Raw genomic sequence first — 25510 nt, forward strand, 5'->3', positions numbered from 1 at the left:
ACACAACAGGTTTAATAATTATTAAAAACAGTAACAGGTAAATTATTTTTTATGAATATTTCTATAAGCAAAAAACAAAAACACCCCACTGGTATCCATACAACAGCATAACAGCAGTTTATTTCATTACAGTTGTAAAATGACAGTGCACACAAATTCTAATCAATGCATCATTCTCTCACAGGCAGTATTCAAATCTTTTAAATCACTGCTTATGCTCCACTGTTTTGAAACTACAACAATAAAAGCTACTGTGTAAGGAAAATAAGAATGGAAGCCTGCTCGTCAAACTTCCCTCTCCAGAATCACAGCACAATGAGATCTCTGGTCTATGACCTGAAATAAAACTGAGCTTTTCAATATCTAAATATTAAAATACAATATACAAGGATGTCATGTAAAAGGTAATGCTATTTAATCCCATATTAGCTGGTAGCGTACATATAAATTGAAAGATGGGGGAGAACTGGCTGCTCAACATTTCCATAAAAGTAGCATGTAAATGACACTATTAACAAAGGCAGTGCAGTCCTGCCCAAGTGCTTTTAGACAGCTTCTTACTTATCAGTAGTCTTTAATAAAACTCAAGGAGAATACACAGAAAAGCTGTAAATGACAATATAGAAGAGGTGCATGTTAAATTGCTACTCAAGGAAAGTGTTTAGTGTTACTTTATTTTATAAAACCTTTTACTAATATATTTCTTTGTCTGATGGTTGGAGGGTGTAAGCAAGGCTTTTATATAAAATGACATAAATGGAATGTAATTTATTGTTCTGGAAATTGAACCTTACACAAATTAAAATTTCTTTCCTTTGATTATTTTTCAGTGTATTATATATGGAAGCCCTCAATATAAATCACTCACAAAAACCCAAAGTCTTGCTTATTCCATGTCCTACGAAACCCATGACAGACAACAGCAGTTAATTGACGCATGGCATGTGAGAAATGCGCTGTTGTGACCATTTTAAAGACTTCTGTGCTGGAAAAACAGCTTCTTTTTTTTTTCAAGAAACAAAATCATAAAATCACAAAAATAACATAACTCTCAGAATCACACTCCCATCAGGGGTGAGAACATAAACGCTACACTTCTAGGTCTAATTGACCTCTCATTCCTGAGGTTGTGGAGCTTTGAAATGTATTAGTATCTGCATGATTTTTCTCCTTTTCTGTCATATGATTTATGACAAAAACAGCGTTTAAAAAGAAAGGGAACGGGAAGCTACTGCATGAACCCTGAATTAGCCATTCATGTCACTTTAAAACAATAGTTGTAAAACTCAGGATTCTGGAGCAAGCTTTACAGGACTTATCACACACATCAAGGACAGCGGCACATTAAAGATGCATTAAACTCTCCTTCTACCATCTCCTGGACCCGTGCAAACAAGTTCTGCGCTGATCATCACTGCTGGATGCTGTCTGGCACTGGCCTGAGTCAGATGGTCCCTGTAATTACAGTCCTACCTGCATGCTACAGTAACAGCTGAGACAGCGGGAATGGTCCAGAAGGGCCTAGTTTACTTCACTCACATGTCATACTGGTGACATATTCAAAAAATGTCCAACTTTCCCTCTTAAATATAACTTTACTGATCTTGTGCTACTTTCATATCCAGTACCTTGTTCACATCAAAGCAAGAGCAGGATTCTTATTTTTGGGTTCAAATGCTCATTTGTCAGGAGCCAAGGCCAAAGTAGATATGAGGTACTACACAAAATAAAAGGTGGTTTCAGTCCTCGTGAATGTAAGAGATTTATCATGTAATAGCAAACTTTCCCCTTGTGTTCACGGTGGTCGCTTGAAGAGACACAGGCCTATACTTTGTTAACAGCAGGCCACAGCTCAGAGCCGGTGCCTGGAGTCCTGGCTATAGCCTCCCGGGGATCCTCGGTTACGGTGGGGCTTATAAGAGTCCTGGTAGGGGTCCTGGTAGTCCTCCTCCACCAGAGGAGAGTGGTCCCTGCTGTGCTGTGAGCCTGAGGAGAGACGGTTGCGATTCTTCCGTGCCCGCTCGTTATGGCAGTTCTCATCGGCAGGCACTAGACTGCGACGTTCAACGGGCGAATGGTCTGTCGTCGTGTGGTTGCTGTTCCGGTTTCTTTGGGCCTGTTTGAGAGAAGTAATGCTGATTTCAAACTGCGTTTTGCTTTGTTAACACTCGAACAGAATCAACATAACTATGCATTTTTAATATGTTTGCATTAGAGTCCAACAGATTTATCAGTGGGCTGGTATTATCGGTCCATATCAGATATTTGATGATTGAAAAATCCAAGAAGTAAAGATGGGAGAAACACCCTTCAACACTTCAATAGTTAGTGCTGAGATTTTATAGTTTGTCCACCAGAGGGCACTTTGCAACTAATCTGAATGGAGCCAGACAGAGTGTAAACGAGTAAATAAAAAAATAAAATCATATCAAATAAAATTGTTTGTTACTCATGGTTATTTTGAGTCTTCTTCATTGGTGTCCCCGTGAAATATATCACTGTAGATACCAAAAGGTTGATTCTGTTCATCTGGACGTAGCGTTTTCAATGGGGCAAACGTTTCGTCATTCATCCAAGTGACTTCTTCTTCTTGATCAATGGTCATGAGAATTTGCATATTAATGATTAAGGAACTGACCTCACAGCCTACTGTTCATTAAGTGGTCTAGGTTCTGTTTTTGTGCAAATGTACTGTTTAATGATGATGTGGAAACAAAAGCCAAATGACTCACCTACGTTCAAAAAACACTAGAATCTGTGTAAAAAACATGCCAGCTGCTCTGGAGTCATGAATCAAAGTTTAAAGTATTTGGCTCCAACTTGAAGCAGATTGCCTAAAGGCTAGAGAGTACTGCAGAGATGAGAGTCTACAGGCAAGGTAAAGGCTCTGGTAGAGGTTCTTTGCAGTTTATGGACATCATATCTGCTAATAAGGTGGATATAAGATAATATTCATATCTGTATTTCAGTGCCATCAGTGAGTCATCTCATCCAAAATCAGTGCCAACATACAGCTAAACTCAAAGAATTATCATCAGACAATAAGAACGAGGAGTTCTGACCCCCACAGAGCCCTGATCCCATAGCCTTGGATTATATTACACAGAAGAATGAAGCCGATTCTTGGAACAAAAACAAACTACCTGCCAAGTACTCGGAAAAATACGTACACCTAGGAGGTCAGTTTGTCCTAAACACAAGTGTGATGTTTCACATGCACTTTTTCACAGAACTTTAAGTTCTTTTACAACTTTAGTTATTAAAGGTTCTATAGTTTCTTCACTTACAGTATTGAGGAAGTTACAATTACAATAGATTAAAATGTAAAAAGTTTTAAAATAGTGTTAAACCCCATTTCACTGTTAAACCATCTTGTAAGTAGGTACCAAAAATTATATTTACTTTATTTCACTATACCCTAACTACTACTAACCTTTAGGTGCCTGGGCTATACTGGGGATTTGGGTAGATAATGGACTCATCTGTTGTCCACTAAAACCTGCTGTGGATATTTTTCCAGCATTGAAAATGTGACAACAAACCATTATAACTCACTCTAAGCATTCAAGGCTTCTGATCTACATCAGTAAAGGAGCTGCAAGCTTTTTACTTTAAAGACAGCAGGAGGGCCTTTGTTTCTCGAAAGATTTTAGTGTGGCTTTCATCTTGTTGCTAGAACATTTTACTGCTAATACCATGCACCTCAGCTATGGCTTTAGGGCATAGTGCATTATCAAACGCTGAGTATTCACACACTGAAATGATCCAAATTTCCTTCTATCCGGCAGGTTGGTAAATCGAAGTCATACATGACTGAAATCTGGGATTCTGTAAAACAACAATGAGAAGAAAAGAAACCCGGGACAGTTTTTTGCTCTTTAACTTCAGAAATTCACCTGAATGGCAGCAGGATACGGGGAGAGAGCAGTGGAGCCCAGATTGCGTCCCAGGAGGGGGTTGAGCGGCATGGAAAGCGAAGTGTGCGTCGCACGCCAGTACGCCTCCAGGTACTCTGCCAGGTGTTCACAAGCATCTTCAAGCTGGTTCTCATCCAAAATAATATCAAACATCTCCTAAGGTTTGAAAAGAAGAGAGGAAGGTGTAATCTGCTGCTGCATTTGGATTTCTTTTCACCACTTGTGATTACATCATGAAACCTAACTTAAGGGAAGCAACAGCTTCTAAGTTAATTTAAAAAAAAAGGGGTGATGATTACTCACAGAAGGACACTGTGCTAGTTTCTCTGCTGCAACAAGCTGCACATTCAAATGTTTGCTTTGAGACTTCCCTCTTGATTTGATCAGCCTCTGCAAGACCTGTGGGTGACACAAAAACAGTCTAAAAATTAAGAAACTAGAAGACGAGTCGTAGCAGGCCCATGGAAATTGGACTCTGTTACATGTAGGTTTGTGACAAGAGATTCTTTTCTAGAAAATCCAGCCAACACAAGCAATGGCACGCCTGTCACTGCTCCAAACTCACATTACAGTCAAGACTATGACTTTCTCTCACTGCCTGAAGGGTTTCTTGGTATTTCACAGCTTACACTGACACTTGGCATGTTGTCAAGTACAACACAATAAAGTTTTTTGTCATTGTTTTTAAATAATATCAGTTTAAAAAAAATTAACATAATATATAGTATCCTGTTAGGCTAATGTAATTAAGTAACTTAAGCTTTTAATCTCACCTTAGGCGAGGACACCTTAACATGGACGATAATGGGTGCTAATGAAGTCTTGATGAGCTGCGCTGGGTGGTTAATGGTGTCAGCATCCAAAACCACCAGCTGTAAAGACCTGGCCAGCTCAAAGATCCTCTCTATTTCACTCTGGACCTCAGCTACAAAAAGTAAAGAATGTACGGCAGAGCAAATATGAATAAGAAACAATATGCAACATATTTACGCTCCACATCACCTATAAGACATGCGCATCATTGAGTGAGTTTCCTGTAGCTTTACCAAGGCTGGAGCGGGTGTTGGATCTCTCAATGATGGCCCTCTTACTGGGGTTGTTTAGTACTGACCTCTTGGCCAACGATATGTCAGCTGTTACCCTCGTGATGGATATCCTGGAACAAAAACTGTACGCGTCACACAGAGCACGGCCAGCACCTCGATGCAGTATATGACAGACTCTGCTTCGCTTTCACTGCTCACCTCCCATCGAACCTGTGCTTCAGGAAGTCAAACAGCGCTTTCTGCATCATGTCGGTGACCTGCAGCAATGGGGAGCGCAGAAGGCGGCGCAAACAACATGGACATGGGGAAAAGAGGAAGAAGAGAAGAATAGATTAAAACATTAATCTAATTAAAGGCAGGGGGAATAGGGAAGGCTGTCAAACTTGTTACTGTCACGGTCCCCGAGTCTTGCACCTCCCTGAGCCTGGTTCTCCAGGAGGTTTCTTCCTGTTAAAAGGGAGTTTTTCCTTCCTTTCCCACAGACACCAAGCGCTTGCAGATAGGGGGCGTTGTTTGATTGTTGGAGTTTTCTCTGTCTTATTGTAGGGTTTTGCCTTACAATATAAAGCACCTTTCTGTGTTCGCCTGTCTTGTCTTCTTGTCCTCCTCTGTGCCAAGTAAATTCTATTACCCTGTTCTGTTGTGTCCCACTTCCTGTTTTATTTTGGTAATGGTTGTCCTCTGCATCTTGCAGTGAGTGTTACTTCCCCTGTCTCATATGCTATTGTCTTCAGCTGTGTTTAGAGCTGCACCCGTTTCCTGGTCATGCACCACTTCTCGTCTATATATTATGTCAGTCTCCTCTTGTCCTATTTTACATTGTTTGCATAGTTGTGTGTTCTCTAGCATTGTTTTCCATGTCCTATAACTACCCTGCACTGCTATTTAAAGCACTTTGAGTGATCAAGCAGAGTAGAAAAGTGCTATATAAGAATCAGGCTATTTACCATTTGCTAACCAGTAGTTAATCTCTGAACTTCAGCATTAAAAGGCTCGCTTTAAGTTTAACTTCAGCATCCACTTGTCTGCCTTTGAGTCTGCAAAATTATCCACTACCCACACAGCACACCCAATGGCAGTACCAAGCAAGCAAAAGGTGGCTATAGAGGCTCATAACATGAGCAATTTTATGCAGCTATGGAGCAGAGCAGGCAGTAAAAGAAGCTAGCCCCCCATTATTCATTCTGATGGTCAGTCTCTGGCTGAGCCACATTTTTACATTACACACTTGACCAAGCTATAGTCTACCCTGTGAAAAGCTTTTTTTTTTTCCCATCCTGGCTGATGAACGTGGGTCACATTAAATAAAGCGATCAAAAGCTTCAGTGAGCGATGTCGCAAAGACGAGTGCACAGGTGATAAATTTGGGGCAATCCCTCGGTGTAGCTTTGAATATATAGGCTTGGCTGGTGAACATGCTTGCAGCTCTGAGGCCTTGAACTGAAACAGAAGTTTAAGTTCACAAAGTTACCCTCAAAGACATACACTTATACTTCCCAAGGTCTTTGACTCAGAAAAGAAATACATGGATTCGTGAATAAAATCAGGCAAAGGCGACTATTCGATTGTGCCAGTTGTCGCTCTAAATTGGTCAAAGTACACTGACAGTCACATTGGGTTGACAGGGGCTTCATGGCCATTGGGCTGTAACACAAAGCAGTTGTAAGGAATAAATAGTCCTATTAAAATGTCAAAATACATAAATGCTCTACTCACATTTGAGGTTCTTATTTAAATTTACTTAAAGGGACAGGTGAGGAAAAAGAAACATTTTCCGTAGTGCTCTTTATCCATCTATATTACCACTTTTGAAGATATTTAGTCTCCCCTAAAGACTATGAAGTGTACATATGCCATGACGAGAGGTCACACTTGTGTAACTGTGTAAGCTGTTCCATAGTTTTGGAGCTGAGGTGCTGAGGTGTGAGTCCCCCTTTAGATGGGTGCCAAGAAAATCCTTATCTGTGGACCTTAAAAACTGGTTTGGAGAATAGGGGTGAAGTAGATCAACAACACAGAGCCTCACCTCATTTAATAATGGGGTGATATGGGAAGATTTATGAGAGTGAGTTAAAAGCCTTGCAGTAGCATTTCGGGGAGATGTGAGGTCATTAATAGATGCTTTAGACAGACATGAAAACAGTGCATTACAATAATACAAGTTGCCTGTATTTTATGTCACAGTAGTAGATAGTAGACAAGAAAGTTGGCTGTGAGCGAGGGGCAATGACACATAGGAAATGGGCGGAATCAAACCCAGACCTCTGCCGTGCATATGGATCACTTACTCAACCAAATGAGTTTTAATTTTTTAAAGGAATTTTCAAAGTGCATCTTTTTGTGCAACAGTACAACTGCACAGAGCTTCATGCAACCTTGAAATATTGCATGTGACACCTATTAATTACCACGTGATTACATGTTAACTCTGTGGCACTGGCAAAATAAATAAATAAATAATATTATTGCTCACACATAAAAAAACAAAAAAAACCTGTAGGGTACTGCATGAACAGATAAACTACAGGTTTGGGACATGAAAAGTATCTCAAGGCATGGTACACATTATTTTATGTTTCTAATTTCAAGCGATGCTCCACTTTTTCAGACTGATGCAGTTTAACCAGAAGGTTGTTACCACGGCAACACCAGGATGGGAGACAAGGACTGTGATTCCATGACAACTGACTTCAGCACTCCCACCTTCCACAGCGTCCTTGGCCTCCTTTATGCTTTGCACTGTCGTTCCAACCAATTATCAACGAGCAGTTTGGATTTGGATGCTGTTACCCCGGGAACGCTCATCGCAGAATGAATTAACTGGGATTGAAATTCAGTAACTTACAACATGATGTAATATTCATGTAAGGCATGAGTCTGCATGGCCCATATGGACGCATGTTAAGGCAACTCGCCCTGCTGAGTTCTTTATCCAATAGATTTAAATTCCCGTTCCTGTCCAATAAAGATTGCAGACATGGTCTGAGGTAATACTTGGTTGCCTTCTTTGTTCATTCTGACTGATGAAGACACACTGCTGTCGAAATGTCAGCCTGATTGCACAATTAAAAGCTGTGAATTCATCAGCATGCTCCAGCCCCTTCTGTCCTTTCAAAGTTTGCTCACACTGGGAAGCACCCAATACAGTATTCTGCTGTAAAACGAATGTCACGCCACAGTCTTAGATTAAGGATGTCCTCACTAAGTAACAGTGAATTTGAATGAAGAGCACTATCAGACTTGTTATTTCCAAAGTGTTACTTGTTTTTAATAGGATCCCATAAGGATACTGAAGAATCTGCGTCTAGAACAAAGGACTTCTGAGTGGTCTCTTTCACCAGGACTAGTGAATTCATCCTTCATGATAAAAACGACTCATTTATTTGTTCATCTTTTGTGGAGGAAAAAAAAGGCAGAGTCAGCCTGCTGGAGGAGCAGCAGTCTTTCTTACCTCATAACCTTTCAGGGAGGGTCCCACCAGGACAACTGGCCTCATGGAGGGAACCACGTCATATGGCGGAACATGCTCAGCCTGGAGGTCCAGAAACACAGAGATAAAGTCAAGCTCTAATATTTTTAGCATTTGTTTCCTAAAGTCTGAAAGCAACCCAGAACTCTCCCAGTGTGTCTGAGTGTAAGTGGAGAAATGCTTTAACCAGTGCCAGCACCAATCCAGAGAAAGATGTTGAAATCAAAGATTTTAAACAACTTCTGCTTTGTCAAAACTGTGAATTAAAGATTAAATAGTAGTAAACACTGATGATGCAAAACCTGCTCTGAAGTTCACAACCTTAACTGGATGGTTGGGAATTTTTCCTTCCCACTGTTGGGTTTTTCTCTCTATGTATTATTGTAGGGTCTACCTTACAATATAAAGCACCTTAAGGTGACTGTTGTTGTGATTTGGTGCTGTAAAAAAAAAAGAGAAAAAAAGGAAGAAGAAGGTAGAAACTGATAAACTAACATATTATAATTAATACGATTAAATGACTAAGAATGCGGTGAATCAATTTAATGGTCGTATTAATTGTTTATGTAAACAAGGGAAGATCAAGATAAAAGAAAATATAAGATAAAAGACAAAGAACAGAGAGAACAGTGTCTGTAACGAGGAGGCGTCCTCTTCATTTGAGATGCAGTCAAGCAATTTCTTCCACTTTTTTAAGAAAGTCTTGGATCTTGTGCAGGAGTGGTTGGTGTGTATTTGATCACACTGTCTCCAGCATGGCCGATGTGACTGGCATCATTTGCTCATAGCATAAGGTTCCAACACACTTTAATGTTAAATAAAAAGTTTGCCAAAATTACAGAGTAATCTCCACCGTCCATATATGTACGCAATGTATAGATCTGGTCTTTTGTTTTAAAGGGTTCACCTTTAATTACATAAATAAGCAAATAAGCTGTCACACTCACCACTTTCTGTTTCTGCTTTCCTGAAAAAGAAGAGAAATGTGTAGTAAGTGCACACATTTCTATCAGCTATGTTAAAGCCTTATTTTACTACAAAAGGTTAAAAAAAGATGCTCCTACTGATACACAGATATAACTGCAAAGTAGAAGACAAGACCATCCCTTGTGAATCTAACAGTAGCATTTGCTATTATAAATAACCGGATCTGTGCAACCAACCTGCAGAGTTTGGGTTTGGTTTGAACGTTCCTGACACCATCTCTCCCAGACTGGAGGAGGAATTCCCACTGGATTTACTGCTGGATGGATAACACCGGATAGAAAGAGCAGTGTTACTGTAAAAGCTAATGGGATGATTTCATCTGTCACCACCACCGCCCACGAATAAACTCACTATCTCCTACAGTCATAAACTGCATATTATACTATGTTCTTGGATTTAAATAACATCAAAGAACTGGTGAATCAGTGATGTGTCTGTAAAGTAAGGCAGACTTCTACTGAAAGATATAAATACATACAAGACAAAAGCGATTGCATTAATCAACGACTGGCGTGCAGTTTGTCGATTGTTCTTTCACTGTAAATATATATGACCTAAATATGTCATCATTTTTCTTTCTGTACTATTGTGATTACATGGCTTTGTGATAGAAATCACAAAGTACCTCACAGTGACAAGTGCTTTTTTTGTATTTTATGGTAACTGCGAAAGGATAATAGTACTCAGCACCATTAATCGTCTCGGTGACTACAACCCAGCATCCCATCTGATGGAAAATTCTGTGGTGGCTCTGATCCAGGTATACCTCCGAGAGCCTGGACCACACAGCACAACTTGGATTTCATCCACCTGACATCCTGCTTATCTGCCAGCCTCTACTCATCCCTAAAGTGGCTCGCTCTCAGTACAATCCCAAACCCTTCAAACTCTCTTTATCCCATTTGATCCATGTCTCTTCTCTGCAATATCTGTTGCTGCTGCTGACGCCTTCGCTCTGCCGCACTCATCCAGCCCTCCTCCTCCTGCTCACCCAGGGAAGCGTCCTCTCTTCTGTTCCTGTTGAAGGCGGATGTTCTCCAGCTTCAGTGGGCTGGGAATGAACCCAATGTCACAGCCCTCTTTCACCAGGCGTCCAATCCACCAGTCATTGTTGTATTTCTGAAAAACAGAACGAGAAAAGTCTCAGCGACAAAATCCCAGAATTTAAATTAGTCCTTAAGAGTAATCCATTGTAATTAAGTGAATTTCCTCTGTATCGGTATGCAATACAGCGAAACAGCTTCCACATTACAAATATCTCTGTCCATAAAGATACCTTTATCACTGTTCATGCTGTAATTACAAATAACAGTGTTCAGTAGACTAACACAAATATTTCAGAACGCTGTGTACTAATAATACAAAGTACAGACAGGATCCTTTTTTTATTGGCTGGCTGGATTTCAGTCAGGGCAAACAAATAAAGAACGGTCAAACTGACCTTAAAGCAGACTGCTATTTCTGCTTTTACAGGCGTCTATGATGAGACACATTAGTGAGCCCTGCACCACACCAACTGTACAAAACCAGAACATCAACTCATCCGGCTCATGATCCAACTTAAGTCACAGGTTGATGTTTTGTGTGTCCAGACAGAAAGTTGTATTGATTTGCTTTAACTAGTTGTTGTGAGAAGCCTCACAAACAATCATATCAGGACATATTAATGGAGTTTAACTCAAATCTAAGGAGTGGCAATTTTTGTGGAAATGGAAAAGCGCAGGTAAAGATGATAGAGAGTGTATTTACTCCAAGGCCTTGTTCAGACTATCAGCTTAGATATGTTTTTTGCCCCCACATACAATAGAATCACAGCAAACTACGCTCCTGCTCCTGGATTCAAACTCTTAACAGCTTAACAGGAAGCAATGTATGAAACTGGGAAGAACAACAGCCTGTGCACACACAGCAAAAAAAACAAACAACTTGTTTGCAGGCACTTTGGGGGAAACCTATGTGATGGAAAGCTGCATCTTAATCATGGCTATATAGCTACAGATGCTCAGGTTGTTACCATGACAACCCATACAGATACATTAATGAAATCTGGACGCACATTCAGTCTGTTAACTTAAAAGCTACATTTTGAGCATAGCTCTTTTTATGAATATCAGATTAACTTGTGACTCTTTTCTTGGCTCTTGCAATGAAAAAAAAACAAAAAACAGAGATAGGTCACAAGCTCCATGATGGGAAAAGTTGTTACACAGAGAGTAGCAAAATAGCTAACATGAAACTCTTTGTTTAGTTAAAAAAACACTTTCTCCTGTGGTTAAAAACTAAACTGTGCAGGCTGAATTGAATCCCCCCCCTACAGTGCCACACCGCAACTGAATTGCACCTCTTTGATGTGGAGGAAGTCCTTGGCATCAAAAGATACAGCCGTGCCAGCCACGGGAACATCCTCATCCAGCGCACCACAGTAACTGACATTGGTCTTCACTGCAAACGCAACTGCTTTAGTCTGCAAGACAGAAAGGAGGGACGAGTTTTTGTAGCAATAACCATGTATATTAGCAGTGAATAATTTGGTTCAGACAATCACAGAATGTGACATTTTGTACAGCACCAGCGTGCCCATCGTGCTCCAGCATCACACATGCAGAACGAATGGCCTGCAGTGAGGGGTGGGCACTGCTGAAGAGAAGCTATTTTAGACCTCCTGACAACAGTGGCTGGAAGACAGCATCAGTAGTGATCACACCACATCTACAGCAGGTAGCAGGGAAGCCTCATACCAAGGCCATAAAACCAAAGTATTATTATTATTATTATTATTATTATCATCATCTGCTCCTGCGCAGTGAATGAAGTGATCAAATTGAGTGATCTTAATGCTTAACTGTTTAATTTCACCATTATTTCCTAAACTGATGCAGTAATAAGTGTCACGGGTGTTTTCCTAATGTTAAAGGCTACATTTCACTGAAGTACTTAATTGCATTGTTGTGTTTGTTTCATGTAACTTATTTACGGTGTGAATGTTGGCACACGGTGTCACTTTTACAATGTTGAAAACTGTAAAAGTTCAGAAACAGTATGGCAACCTTTACACAGCCATTAACACAGATTAGCAGGGCAACCAGTGATGCAAAATCCTTTTTTTTTTTTTTTTTTTTATGTGATATACAGCCAGTTATGGTGCTCTGTTACCCATAAACAGCTCCTAGTGAAACTGACCTTTGCTCTCTCAAGCTGAACAGTGGCCTGCTGCTCCCTCTCCTGCCGGCCGCCCTCCTTCTCCTCCTCCAGGGACACATCTGAATCAGATGGTCGGCTTGTGTAGGAATCAGCTGAGCCCTGAAGAAAAAGAGTACACAAAACGTGGAAACAAGCCAATAGCACAATAGATGCAGGTACTAAGGATAAATAACCACATGGTGACATAACTTTCTTTATGCCCTCCAGATTAAATGTGACATCTTTGTTGTGCAATTTCATGTGTCCTGCACAGACAGATGCAGGGCTTGGCAAGAGCCTATTTCTTAAAAATATAGAGACAAAGAGATTTTTATGGAAACCGAGGTGTGTGTGTGTGTGTGTGTGTGTGTGTGTGTGTGTGGGGGGGGGGGGGGGGGGGGGTGTCATATGTGATTAGTTGAATTACTTTCCATGCAAGATCAAAGGCTGACCCATTCTAAGATGACGGTTGCATGAATAGCTGAAAAGATTCAGAAGCTATTTTTTATTTCAAAGGATGAAATCGAAACAGACCACGGCAGACCGAATACAAATGTCAAAAATCTTTTATTCCCTTGAAAAAAGGCTCATTACTATCACAGTAACATAATTTCAAGTAAAAGTGACAAAAAAAAAGGACATTTGAATAATATGATGTTCATCTCTTATTTTCTTAGGGGTAACGCACTATTTAAGTCATAAGTATTGTTTTAAAGGAATAGTAAACAAATGCTCCCACCCACCATCCTTCTCAGATTTGGAGGAGAAAACTAAAACAACCTTAAGTCATGCTTTTTGTTAAAAGAAATATAACATTCAATTTATGAAATATAATACATCACTTATTTTGCTTTATATGGTTCATAGGCTCCCCCCCTTTTATCAGGCCAATGGTAGGTCCAATTCAGGTGCATAATCCTAGCTATAGTGGCCACTTTAGCATCAGACAAGGCTGGCTGCCATAAATCTGTGTTGAGTATAGGCTGTCAATTAACTGTCTACCTCAGCTGTCAATATAGCAGGTGTTCATATCTATTTACTCTGAAACTTTTCACTCTTTGTGAAAAGAGTCTGATGAGTCAGTGAAGCTCACTTCTGTCAGATGAGAGTTAGAAACTGAGGATATCCTGAAATTTTCTGTTGGTAAATGCAGGCTTTGCTGCTGTTAGCCTCTGTTAGCTACTGTTAGCTACTGTTAGCCCTCATTAGCCGCTGTTAGCCGCTGTTAGCTGCTGTTAGTAAAAGTTTCACATGATGTGAGAATGTAATCAAACTGTCTATCACAGGGAAAGTGTGAGTTTATACATTGTCTGTGTAAAGTTTACTTTAAGACAGACATGAGAACAGTACTAGGTCTCTTATCTTAATTCTGACAGGTAAGTTCAAGTTAAAATATTTCTTGAAACTAATTTATTTTAGTTTTTTTCTGTAACTTTTCTAATTTTATTAATGTCCACATTTTTGCTCCATACTGTGTTTTTCCTATACAGACACCAGGAAAAGTAGAAATTGTGCATGGTAAATATAAGGTTTGGGGGATTAATCGATAGAGACAGTTGAGAGAGGCGCCAAGTACAGGAAGAGATAGCAAGGTCAGTTGGTTAGCTCAACCCAGGGATTCCCTCCTTGGGGCATCAGTACCAATGTGGTATTTTTGTGTCGCCCCTTTTACCATATTTGTGTTTGTGGAGAGTTTCAGGCTAATTCTTGTCTGGCATTATTCTTAAGTATGTGTGCCTGTATATAAATATAAAGTCTGCTTCAGGCTGAAGATCAGTTTGATCACATGTCATAACTGTCACTCTGCAGCAGAGTCAGTGTTGGGCATTTTAACTGCTGGGCTAGAGGAGCAGTAAAAACACCCACCCACTTATTCAAGGCAGATAAAATGATTGTGAACTACAACAAGAGCAAGATTCTGACCAACTAGCTGAAAAAAAAATGTGTCAACATAATTTGAAACAACAGTGAATGCTCAGCTGGGAAGCACATTTTCCCACAGCAGAGAATTATTACAACATCATTGCACTCAACAGGCTCCAGGCATCAAATACAGTGAGCTGCCCATCCTGCAGTGAGGGAAGCACACTGCAGGATATTTTGCACAGCTGATATTTTGTCCTCCCTTATGGTATTAAGAAGGATTAAGAAGGAATAATTACTGAAGCAATTTGCAAACTTGATTTGGTGGGAGAGAACATTTCACTTGTGTGAAGCAAGTTCTGTGGGAGGAAAAAAGTGCTTTTGAGTTCATAGACACAGCAAATAAATTGCCAGCTGGCTTGGTGAAACAGATCGCATCTGTGTTGCTGTTACAGTAGCAATAAAGGCAAAGAATGGCAAAATGGTGTTTTGCACCAAAGAGCTTATGGATAAGTTCAATTTAAATGGAAACTGGGGCTGATGTTCTTGTAACAGCCATGCACTAAACAATAAATCTTTTTGGGTGCCAGACCTCACCAGTATCCTGACTAGAGTCATTACAAGGTTCCACCAAGAGCCTGTCGCTACTACTGCTAATCAACACCAGCAAAGCTCTAGTAATACAAAGGATGGTTTGGACACCCCACCAATAAAAGGCATCCTATCCATTGTGACTTACATCTGTGATTCACTGGGAATGTGTGGTTTTCCAGCAAAAGGATCGTCTAAGATCTATGCAGGCCATAGCACAGCTAGCATGATTTAATTCTTGATAAGCAGTGGTCCAATTCAATGCACAGTTGATTTGAAGTTGCCCAGTCTCCAGTTTGTTCCTGTTACCTGTCTGCTTACTTGTTGGCTACCCTGCAAGCCTCTGTGCCACACTTCTGGGAATAAACCATTTAAAACTATTCCTGCCTTCCTGAATATTTAAGGTGACTATATCAGCTTAATGCTATAGGCTCATGAGAGTGAAACAAAAAGAACACACTTCTTGCACATGAGTTGGGATAATGGACCTGGAATACAAACCCATCAGTCATAACAAGTGCTTTCAGCCACAGTGTACAAGGCCTCTATTTTCAAACAGGGCTGACTTATAGTTTGCTTACACTGTCAACTCACAGCAGTAATGCAAATCTTGGCTCTGAGGACGTCACCTTTGGCTGACCGGTACTGTTACTGTTTGTAATGCCATGTGGGAGAACTGGCAACAGTTCAATTTGCTACAACTGCACCATGGCAGAACAGAGTGCTTGAACACTGTGAAATCTTTTAATTATAGTGGTAATATAGTTTTTGAATACACTGAATTTTATGCAGTTGAAAAATGCATTGGTGAAAAAGTGTTTATTTTGAGTTAAAAACAGACTAGTTAACAATTACAGGGACAAATAGAGGAGTTACTAAACATTAAAAATACCAATATGTGACCAAAAACAGACACTCACACACTCCAGAGATATGGAGGTTATTAGGTTACATGGTTGTTATTGATTATCTGTAGGTGTGAATGTTTCTCTAACTCTCTGTGTTAGCCCTGGGACAGACTGGTGACCAGTCCAGTTCATACCCCACCTTTCACCCTATGGCAGCTGGTTAAGCCCCCCTCCCCTGAGCTCTATAAGCGGAAGCAAATGGACAGATGGATGCTCCTGTTGATGCGCCAGGGACCAGTATTGGGCAGTTTCCAGGGTTTTTAACTTGGACCAGTGAGCAACCAGTCAGCCTTGCATACAACCCAGTCTACGCATGTGTAACATGCACACATGCGCAGCCACTAACACGGCGTTAGTGTAGACGCTCTTCACTGTAAGAGACAATGTAGAAGGGGTCTGTAACAGCAAACCTAATCAGACACCTGAATTATAACCTACCCAACTGAACATGGACATTTTAAGTTAAAAAGGCAAAGTAGCCAAGGCTAAAGCTAGCAGCCTCTGTATGAGCAAAGAATCAAAGCAGGCGAGAGGAAAATTATGGACACAAGTAAAACAGAGAAAAAGTCAATGTCCTGTTATGTGATGATTCAATAAAATGACTATATGTTACAATCCCTTACAGTGCATTCCTTCAAATGGAGAAAGTCTTGAGGGATGGCTACTATGAGGAAAGGCAACCCGGAAACTTTACCAGCGGGACACGTCGTTGTGTGCCTCAAATTCACAGGGTGTTTCGGTCTTTTATCATAAGCTATTCTGCCATTTTTTAGTTTCTTTTTACCTTCCTTGGTTAGGTTTAGGGATTAGAAATCTGATCTAGATTATAATATTAAATATTTGGGACACTTCATCAGTAGTGGATGTAGATCCCATGAGATTATAAACATTACTAGAAATTGTTTATTTATAGAGGAAATTGTTACTTTAGCAACAAAACTACGGTATTAGAACCAAACCTTTGAACCATTTTGAATGCTGATATAATCCATGCAGTTTTAAAGTCTTGCGATAATTGAAATCAACTTTAATTTTGATAATGCTTTACAGTAACTGCCTAATTAAGCAATCAGAGGCATTTTCAAGATACTACTGCGACTGAGAAATGCTTCAAGGACTATTTTATATAAACAGCCACAGCATTTTAAAATCCTGTGTCGTCACTGTGGATAAAATAGTGATGTTCTAAACCAAAAAAGTCCAATAAATGGCCAAAGCAACATACTGTAACTTTGCCTTAGCAGACTTGAACAGTACTTGAGATCACAGCTAATATGTTGTTAAATTGAGAAGAAAACATTTACTGAGCAAAATATCAGTCAGTTACCCTCCTTTGGTCTTTGAAAAGCTTCCGAAAACAATCCAAACCCATACAGTAATCAAAATTATTGTAGGTGCAGATGAATAATTACATAAGCATGGACACTGGACACGTGTCTTACTAGCAGGAAAGGTCTAACTCAGTGCACTGTATTAGACTGCATAGAGTCTCTGGGGTTCAAATGTTAATTTCTGCTAATCAGTGCTTTCCATTCAGGGTAGAGGCAATGTACTATGTTCTGTGGCCTGCAGGCTGCTGTGCACACCCTTCTCTCCAGGGTCATGAGCCAGTTATTCTCCTTGTCACCAGCATTAAATAAGGGAAATGGCTGAATGATGAGACGGAACATAGCTGCTAAAATAGTTGCCACCAGCAATGTCAATATCATTTATGATTCACTGGCCTCACAGTTCATGTAACCCACCTGCCTGCAGGCATTAATAAATCTCTTTATTTGCAAATCTGACTGCTTGTATCTGTCACTTGGACTATAGTTACAGGAACAAAGCACTACAGACATTCAGTTAACGCGTACTGTGAAAATGTTATGCAATATCTGAAAAGACGACTATGCTACCAAACCACGTGGTATGATGTAATGTATAATGAAGGAGTAATGACGTAATGCATGAATGTATTCATTCATTTTAATGACTTCTTTTCTTTCATATCGCTGTTCATCAATCAAAGCAGCTCATTTCCCACCATGTGACACATGAAACAACATGTGTCCTGATTAACATCAAAACAAATGAAGAAATATATGATAGCAAAACAAAATCCTTAAAAAGTGTCCATCCATCCATCCATCCTCCCTCTTCCACCATATCCCAGCTACCATAGGGCGAGAGGCTAACACAGAAAGACAGACAACCATTCACACTCACATTCACCCCTATGAGCAATTTAGAATCACCATTTAACCTAAGCCCACTAACAGCATGTTTTTGGATGGTGGGAGGATGTCAGAGTACCCAGAGAGAACCCACGCAAAAACAGGGACAACATGCAAACTCCACACAGAAAGGCCCCGCCCAGGTGGAGTTAAATATCTTCTTTCTAAACAGTTAAACAGTATTGTGCCCCGGAGTCGTCATGCCATCCATCCACTCAAAACAGAACAAAACTCAGAATATCATGTTCCTGTGTGTGCCAGAAATAAAGTCACAGAGAACAAACTAACACTCTGTCAGCTTCATTCAGACACCATGATATTTAATAACTGGGGAAACTGTGAAAGCAGATGTCAGGAGATGATGAATGATTGAAAAAAAGGCCGATAATTAATACAATAAAACACAATACCTCATTTCAGTCTTAATACACGCTAATATTCATGTGAATGTGCTCAGTTACACCAGTTTAAATACAGACATGCCTTGTTGCTTCATACCAGTATGTCTCCAGCTCATCAACTCAGGCGGATTCAGCATTCAGTTCTGCCGAGTAGCCAGCTGGTGGATGTTCAGAGTCCTGCAGTTTCGGCTAAATGGGCTGAAAAACTGGACTTTAGCATAAATGTTTACCTAGCAGATGACAGGACAGTCTGTTCCCCCATGGATGCTGCCAGACGCTCTATTTAAAACAACCTATCCATGCAGGACAAGGACTGAAGAAGGAGGGTGCAGCTATGCCATATTATAAAAAGAGCATCATTTGTCTCATCTTAAAATGTCATATGTGGTGAAGAAAGACTTTTTGAGCAAATGTCAGAAAATAGTTTGTTTTGGGAATATCTTACTATCGTTGAAATATTACAACTAGATGCCAAACGCACACCGCTATTCCAGTTTCATCTTAAAATATGTGAAAGCTGTGATTCTTCACATATATATGACAACGATGGTGCAAAGCTGCAGGCAGCATGACACATGCTTATAAACCCTTGACTTCTGACTAAGGCGTGATGCACTGCTTCGAGGCCGTCGTCATCAAGATCATCTGGCATGACAAACAGAACTCTCGCTGCATGTGTATGTATGATATTACATATCTGTTATGTAATATAACACATGTGTAATTATGTTTTATATTAATGTAATTAACGTACGTTAATGTAATTATTAACATGCTAATAATTGCACGTTAATAATTACATTGCACAGCATCTTGGTCAACTGAGGTTGTTTCAAATATGCTATATAAATAAACTTGGAATTGTCATGGTTTGCTAATGGGAGTGACTGATAATTCACTCCCATTGTCTTTCAGAATAATTCAGAATTGTCTTTCCAAACTTTTCCATCAAATGCATTTTTTTTTGTTATGCATCATCTCTTGATATGTTTCATCTATCCATTTTCTGCTAATTCCTTTTCCAATTTAGGCAGTCTAACCCAGCCGTCTCAGGGTAAAAGCTCACAAACCCATACCACGTGGACACATCAGTAGAGATACAGAACAGAACCATTCGAGCTAATGTTCATTTCTAAGGTTAGAATCACCAACCAACTTACCATGCATGTCTTTGCCCTGTTGGAGGGAGTCAGAGTACAAGGAGAGAACCCATGTGGCACATGGAGAACATGCAAACTTGACACAGAAAGGCTGAGCGGTGGATTCAGAATCGGGATATTCTTGCTGTGAGGGAACAGTGCTCACTACCGTGCCACCCTCTTTATGCTCACTTACCCCAGGAGGCAAGGAGGCTCACCCAACTGTTGTCAGGGATCGACTCGGGGGACAGTGGCAGATGGGGAGTTTGACTGGGTCAGTACACCTGAGAAACTTTGATGCAGGTTTGCTATGGTGAGCTCATGGAGGACACAAATCTCGCATGGAGCAGTAGACAAAATCTTGTTTGGATACTGATTTCTTCATATTTGTTTCTCTTATATTTCCATCCTGTCTGTCACTTGTGAAGCAGTTTGAAATGCATTCGATTATTTTTTAAAGTGCCTTAATTTTTTTAGTTGAATGTCTTTGTCCCCCATTTGCAACCTTTCAAAGAGATTATGAAAAGATGTGTTCCTATCCTGAATATGGCCTTTTTGGGAGCTTGAAGCATGGGTTTGGTGACTATCACTCCCACTGGACATCAAAAATTAAATGAAAATGTGTAACAGGGCAAAATGTGTAACAGGGCATTGGTACTAGAATAAGTCTTTGAAGTCAACCTGCCAGGCTGGACAGTGTGGATTAATGTCTTTGTCCAGGGCTTGCAGGCGTCTCCGCTAATGATCCATTCAGAGCCATGGGAGTCTTTGGTTGGTACAAATAACTGTTATTTACTGCCTCATTACAAATGAAATCTATAGCTGGAAGAGTGGAGAAAAAGAAATAAAACCACCACACAGCTGCCCACTGCAGAGTATCACCTGATGTATGTTTTTTTCTTTTAAAATAACAAACTACATCTTTTTGTAACACAGAATAATGTACATTTTATCTTCAACATGGAGGCTGGCTTTGTTTATAACATGAACCTATTGTTTTAAACAGTAGCTTTACTTTTACATTATATTATAATGTAAAATAACAGTTTATTTTTCATACCCTTGTGCACGTTTATTGGAAGCAATCATCTCAAAAGTAAGAATAAAAATCCAGTTGTTACTAGTAGTAGTGTTTTAAAATCAGGCCATATTACCTCAGATCCCTACATCTGCCACTTTACAAACCTGAAGTTATTAATGCATGACAAAGACGTCAGTCAACACAAGGCATGTCTAAAATTACTGTCATGCACATTACACAAGCAAAGACTCCTACCCCCCGCTTTTCGTTTCTGCACAAACTGTGGCTCATTATCGAAGTGTCAAGTGGCCGGTCTTGAGTCCGTCATGCCACACTCTAACCTTATCTGTCCAGATGCCGAAGCTCAGTCCGTTCTCCCATCTCCAATCATCTTCCTCCCCTGACCTATGTGACTATCAGTCCCAGACTGTAAGACGAAAAGCATTCCCTCCTCAGCACACTCAGCTGGCACCAACACTGCATCCAGTAGCTTTAAGGGATAAACGTCTCTAAGTTCTTTGAAAACCTGGCCCACTTTGGGCCTTTAGCTCCTTGTGTACTCACTCTGTTAGATATACCTGTTCACTTGCTCATGAATGCAAATATCTGAGCAGCCAATTCAACGCATTTAGACGTCATCATAAATATCTTGTTGAAGTTAACTGAATTGAGCATGGCATGATTGTTGGTCGCAGTCTATGGGATTTTCCTACAAAACCATTCAATTCAATTTTATTTCTACAGCGCCAAATCACAACAACAGTCGCCTCAAGGCGCTTTATATTGTAAGGTAGACCCTACAATAATACATACAGAGAAAAAAACCCCAACAATGATATGACCCCCTATGAGCAAGCACTTTGGCGACAGTGGGAAGGAAAAACTCCCTTTTAACAGGAAGAAACCTCCGGCAGAACCAGACTCAGGGAGGGGCGGGGCCATCTGCTACGACCGGTTGGGGAGAGAGAAGGAAGACAGGATAAAAGACATGCTGTGGAAAAGAGCCAGAGATTAATAACAAGTATGATTCAGCGCAGGGTTTTGGGTATACACCTCTTGGGTTTACAGAGCATGGCCAAAAAAAGAGAAAATAGAGTATCGCCCTCAGTACCATCTCAGCACCCTTTAAATGCCAGAGTTTGCTGTACATTTTGCTTTTGCTTCCAACAGGATGTGTCCTGTCACAAAGTTCAAATAATTTCAAACAGGCTACTTTACCATGAGTAAGTTCACTGTACTTAAACAGCCAAAAAGCCAATAGATCTCAATCCATGATGTATGCGGTGGAATGGGTGATTTGTTGACAGCGACTGCAAAAACTGTTTGATACTGCGATGTCAAACTGGACCAAAATCCATGAGCAAAGTTTCCAATACCTTTTTGAACCTGCCCCACAAAGAATTAAAACAACTCTGAAGACGAAAAATGGATGAAACCTTTGAGTACCAAGGGGTCCAGTGAGTGTATAATGGAAAGACTTGGTTTAGAAATAAACAGTGTCTTCTTCAGGCGCTGCTTCCACGTTTGCACTACTATTTGCAATAGTAAAACTACTATGAGCCAGCGCAGAAGGTTTACTGGGCTTTGTGTTTTTCATAATACCTGTTATAAAGGTGAGTCATGCAGTGAACAATACTGTATGTTTGCAGAAGGGTAGAAAGTGGTTTACATCACTACCAGAAGCTAGGGACGGACAGTGACTCTGCAAAAAAAGAATAATACTCATATGGAAGTTTCCACCAACTATGACTCTAAATATTACATCATCAGATAAAAATGGATCAAGGCCACAAAACGGAAAGTCCTGCATGTTCTGCTAAACATTTTTAAAATGGACCAAAAAGCTGCTTTCTGGGTAGTCTTGGGTAAAACACTTGTTCTGGATTTTTAATTTGGAGTGTTAATTTTACTTGACTAACATTTCTAGTGAAACTGTCCGAGGGCTGGAAAATGTTGAGCTTTGGAAAAGAAGGAGTAATCGTCAAAAAAAAAAAAAAAAAAAAAAGGTGGGAAGGTCATAAACGCCAAACACATAGAATATATTCGTGTGTCAAACAATGTCACTCCAAAACTCTTACTGAAAATAAGTCACACAAGAGAGCCTGCAGTTTAATATATGCTGGAAATGAAATGAATGACAAGTCTGTGTGACATTCCTGGCTTTAAAAAAACAAAACAAGCTAAAGATAAGTGCTGATAGCAAACCACAGGGTCAGTAAGGTCAAAGGTGTGTTCTGTGACGCTGCCAGTACAGCTAAATATGGAACAATGTGGAACACAGCAGCCCAACAGAGTGCATGAACAAGTTCTCCAGGTTTGATTTAATAGTACTTATTAAAGTACACAGAACCAAAGGCTGCCTGTATTGACAGAAATACTCATTGACTGATTCACTGTAATTGACCAGCAGGATCAAACGTAGTGTGTTTTTGACTTAGTAGTAATGAAGGACTGAATGGATCCAGTTTTATCCTGTATGAGACAGTTTCTAGAGAGTACTGGGATTTTCCCGAATCCATTTCTCGAGCAGTCTCACATGGGAGTAAACTGTCTTCAGGCTCATTAGTTATTCTGACGTATAATAATAATAAAAAATAAACATGTTATTTCTGGATCTTGCTGTACTATCAGCTAAGAGAGTAACTAAATTAAGAGAGTTATTTTGGGCACTCAGAGCTTTTGAGTGTAAGGCCTGAAATTTGAGTTTTTGGAAATAACTCCCAATGCAGGAAAGAAACAACAGCAAAGAGAAGCTACTAATACCACACCACCTACAAAACTTGGCACATAAAAATGAACACATTTTTCAAAGTCGCAACAAACAACAACGCAAACACAGAAGATCTCTCTGTATACGCTGCAGACAGGACAGAACATGCTAACTCTACTTTTTAGTCTTTATGAGGCAGCCGGTATCTCAGGTGGACTTATGGAAAGGTTCTGACAGATTCTGCCTCAGTGGGATTCCCTCCCTCCTCCCCACCCGGCAGCAGTTTCTATATTCCTTGCCTTTGTAAGCATTTTTCTCTGCTTCCGCAGATTTTTCTTGCTGTCTGCCTCTTTGTATTAAAGGTGCCTACGCACACTTATCTGTGGCAAAGATGAGAATTCCCTTAATGGCAACGTGTTTCTCGAACATAAAGGCATTCATGCTGCGAGTGACGAATGTAACAGTTGGCACGCATCAGCACATCAGCATCACGCAGATGGCCGTAGTGAATGCTGATTATGTTTGTTGGCCTTTTCAATAAACCATGATGATGTACAGTGGGGTTTGATAAAGGTGGAGGCACACAGGAATCATGCAGACGTGCTCACAATGCTCATAAACAGAGGCAAACAGCATGCATACCGGCCAGTCAGCCATACATGGTAAAGACAATACTTTTCAGCTTTGCAGACAGCCGGCCCAGACAGGAGGAGAACTGGCGTCCAAGCTGATAGTATCAGTGAGAAAACTGTATTTTTCTTTTTGACCGGTTGAGGAGACATGCACACAAATGCACACTCACACACACACACACCTTCCTCTAACTCCCCCGAGGTGAGTGCACGCTCAGCCCACTCAAGTCTCAACGCATTCTGTGGGAGTTTATGTATGGATCAAGCAGCCACGACGGAACAGAACAGCGTGGTTTACAAGTGCCAGACGCCACTCTCCACTCACCGCCTCCGAGTCTTCAAATCCATGAAGGTACAAGTTATCGTACATGGAGGAGTGAGGTTCCCAAAAATGAGCTCTTCAGTGCAAAAATAGTTCGAAACGGCTCAAGATCAACCTGTTCTGGAGAGGATGGATGATGAGGATAGGGGAGTGACAGAGAGCACCAGCAGTCTCTTCCTCCACATGAAGGTAGATGAAAAAGAACCCAGATCACAGAAGAACAACAGATTTATAAAAGAAAAGGGAAAAAAGCTGGAGTCCAGTCTTCTCCTAATGCTGAATTAGATGTTACTGCTCCCAGGTCAAACAAGTGTTGTTTCCCATTATAAGGCAAGCTTGGCTATCCCCAGAGGCTGAGCAGACCTGGCATTTCATCTGCCTTCCAAGCTGAGATTGCACGAGCCAATCCCTTCCCCAGCACTGGTTGATGACAGACGTGAGATGCAGGCTGCCGATTGGCCGATGCAGGCTCCAGTCAGCCCGGCTGGCTGTGAATAAGGAAGAGAGAAGAGAAAGAGGCGGGGGCGTCTGCAGCCTGAGAGCATCATTAACCAGCAAGCCGTGTCAATCCTGTCCTTGTATGTGAGCGTGAGGTAATCTTTCACACTAAACACCGACATTTAATTTGCACATGCAGAACGGCAGCAAAGGCAAACAGCTGAGTGATGATACTTAGAACGAGAGGCAGACTCGATGCGATCGAGCCGCTGCTCCGCTACAAGGAGCGCCCGCATCTTTACAGCTTCATGAACACACCGGAGCCGTAAAAATCAATCTGTAAATATCTGCTACAGGGAGAGTGATGGCAGAGGAGATCAATCAAGAAAAGCTAGAGAACTTCAAATCTACAGTTTGACACCTTTCATGGACAGCATCTGTTGCTATTATAACTACTTTACATGTGAAACAACAGTGCATTTAAAAAATATAGATTCCTATTTTAACCATCCCATAATTACCGCAGGATGTTAAGCTACAAATTAGATAAAGACTTTGAATTCATTGCTGTACAAAAGGTTTTCATTTGTGCAGCTGAAAGACTGTTTATTTTCAGAGTAAACACCTCAGAAATACAAACATACATGAAAATCATTAATAAGGTAAATTA

At 40.5% G+C, this 25510-nt stretch overlaps 1 protein-coding gene across 4 annotated transcripts in view; it reads right to left on the reverse strand.

Moving 5' to 3' along the window:
• Positions 1 to 16: 16 nt before the first annotated feature.
• cacnb4a (calcium channel, voltage-dependent, beta 4a subunit) overlaps positions 17 to 25510 on the reverse strand; it is a 34008-nt gene continuing 8514 nt past the window's right edge. The window contains exons 1-13 of one of the 4 annotated variants that reach the window (XM_080903450.1): positions 24406 to 24777; positions 12600 to 12719; positions 11761 to 11883; positions 10411 to 10538; positions 9596 to 9672; positions 9380 to 9399; positions 8415 to 8495; positions 5162 to 5220; positions 4964 to 5073; positions 4691 to 4842; positions 4221 to 4316; positions 3897 to 4073; positions 19 to 2116 (exon numbers count right to left, since the gene is read on the reverse strand). In XM_080903450.1, coding sequence (XP_080759576.1) covers positions 1853 to 2116; positions 3897 to 4073; positions 4221 to 4316; positions 4691 to 4842; positions 4964 to 5073; positions 5162 to 5220; positions 8415 to 8495; positions 9380 to 9399; positions 9596 to 9672; positions 10411 to 10538; positions 11761 to 11883; positions 12600 to 12719; positions 24406 to 24450 — 1452 coding nt within the window. In that variant the 5' untranslated portion in view covers positions 24451 to 24777 and the 3' untranslated portion in view covers positions 19 to 1852. Of the gene's footprint in view, positions 2117 to 3896; positions 4074 to 4220; positions 4317 to 4690; positions 4843 to 4963; positions 5074 to 5161; positions 5221 to 8414; positions 8496 to 9379; positions 9400 to 9595; positions 9676 to 10410; positions 10539 to 11760; positions 11884 to 12599; positions 12720 to 24405; positions 24778 to 25510 lie in introns of those variants that run through there. The other 3 variants (XM_080903449.1, XM_080903448.1, XM_080903447.1) reach the window with 3 other exon arrangements.

This window comes from Rhamphochromis sp. 'chilingali' (genome assembly GCF_963969265.1).
Source record: "Rhamphochromis sp. 'chilingali' genome assembly, chromosome: 14".
Classification (NCBI taxonomy): Eukaryota; Metazoa; Chordata; class Actinopteri; order Cichliformes; family Cichlidae; genus Rhamphochromis; species Rhamphochromis sp. 'chilingali'.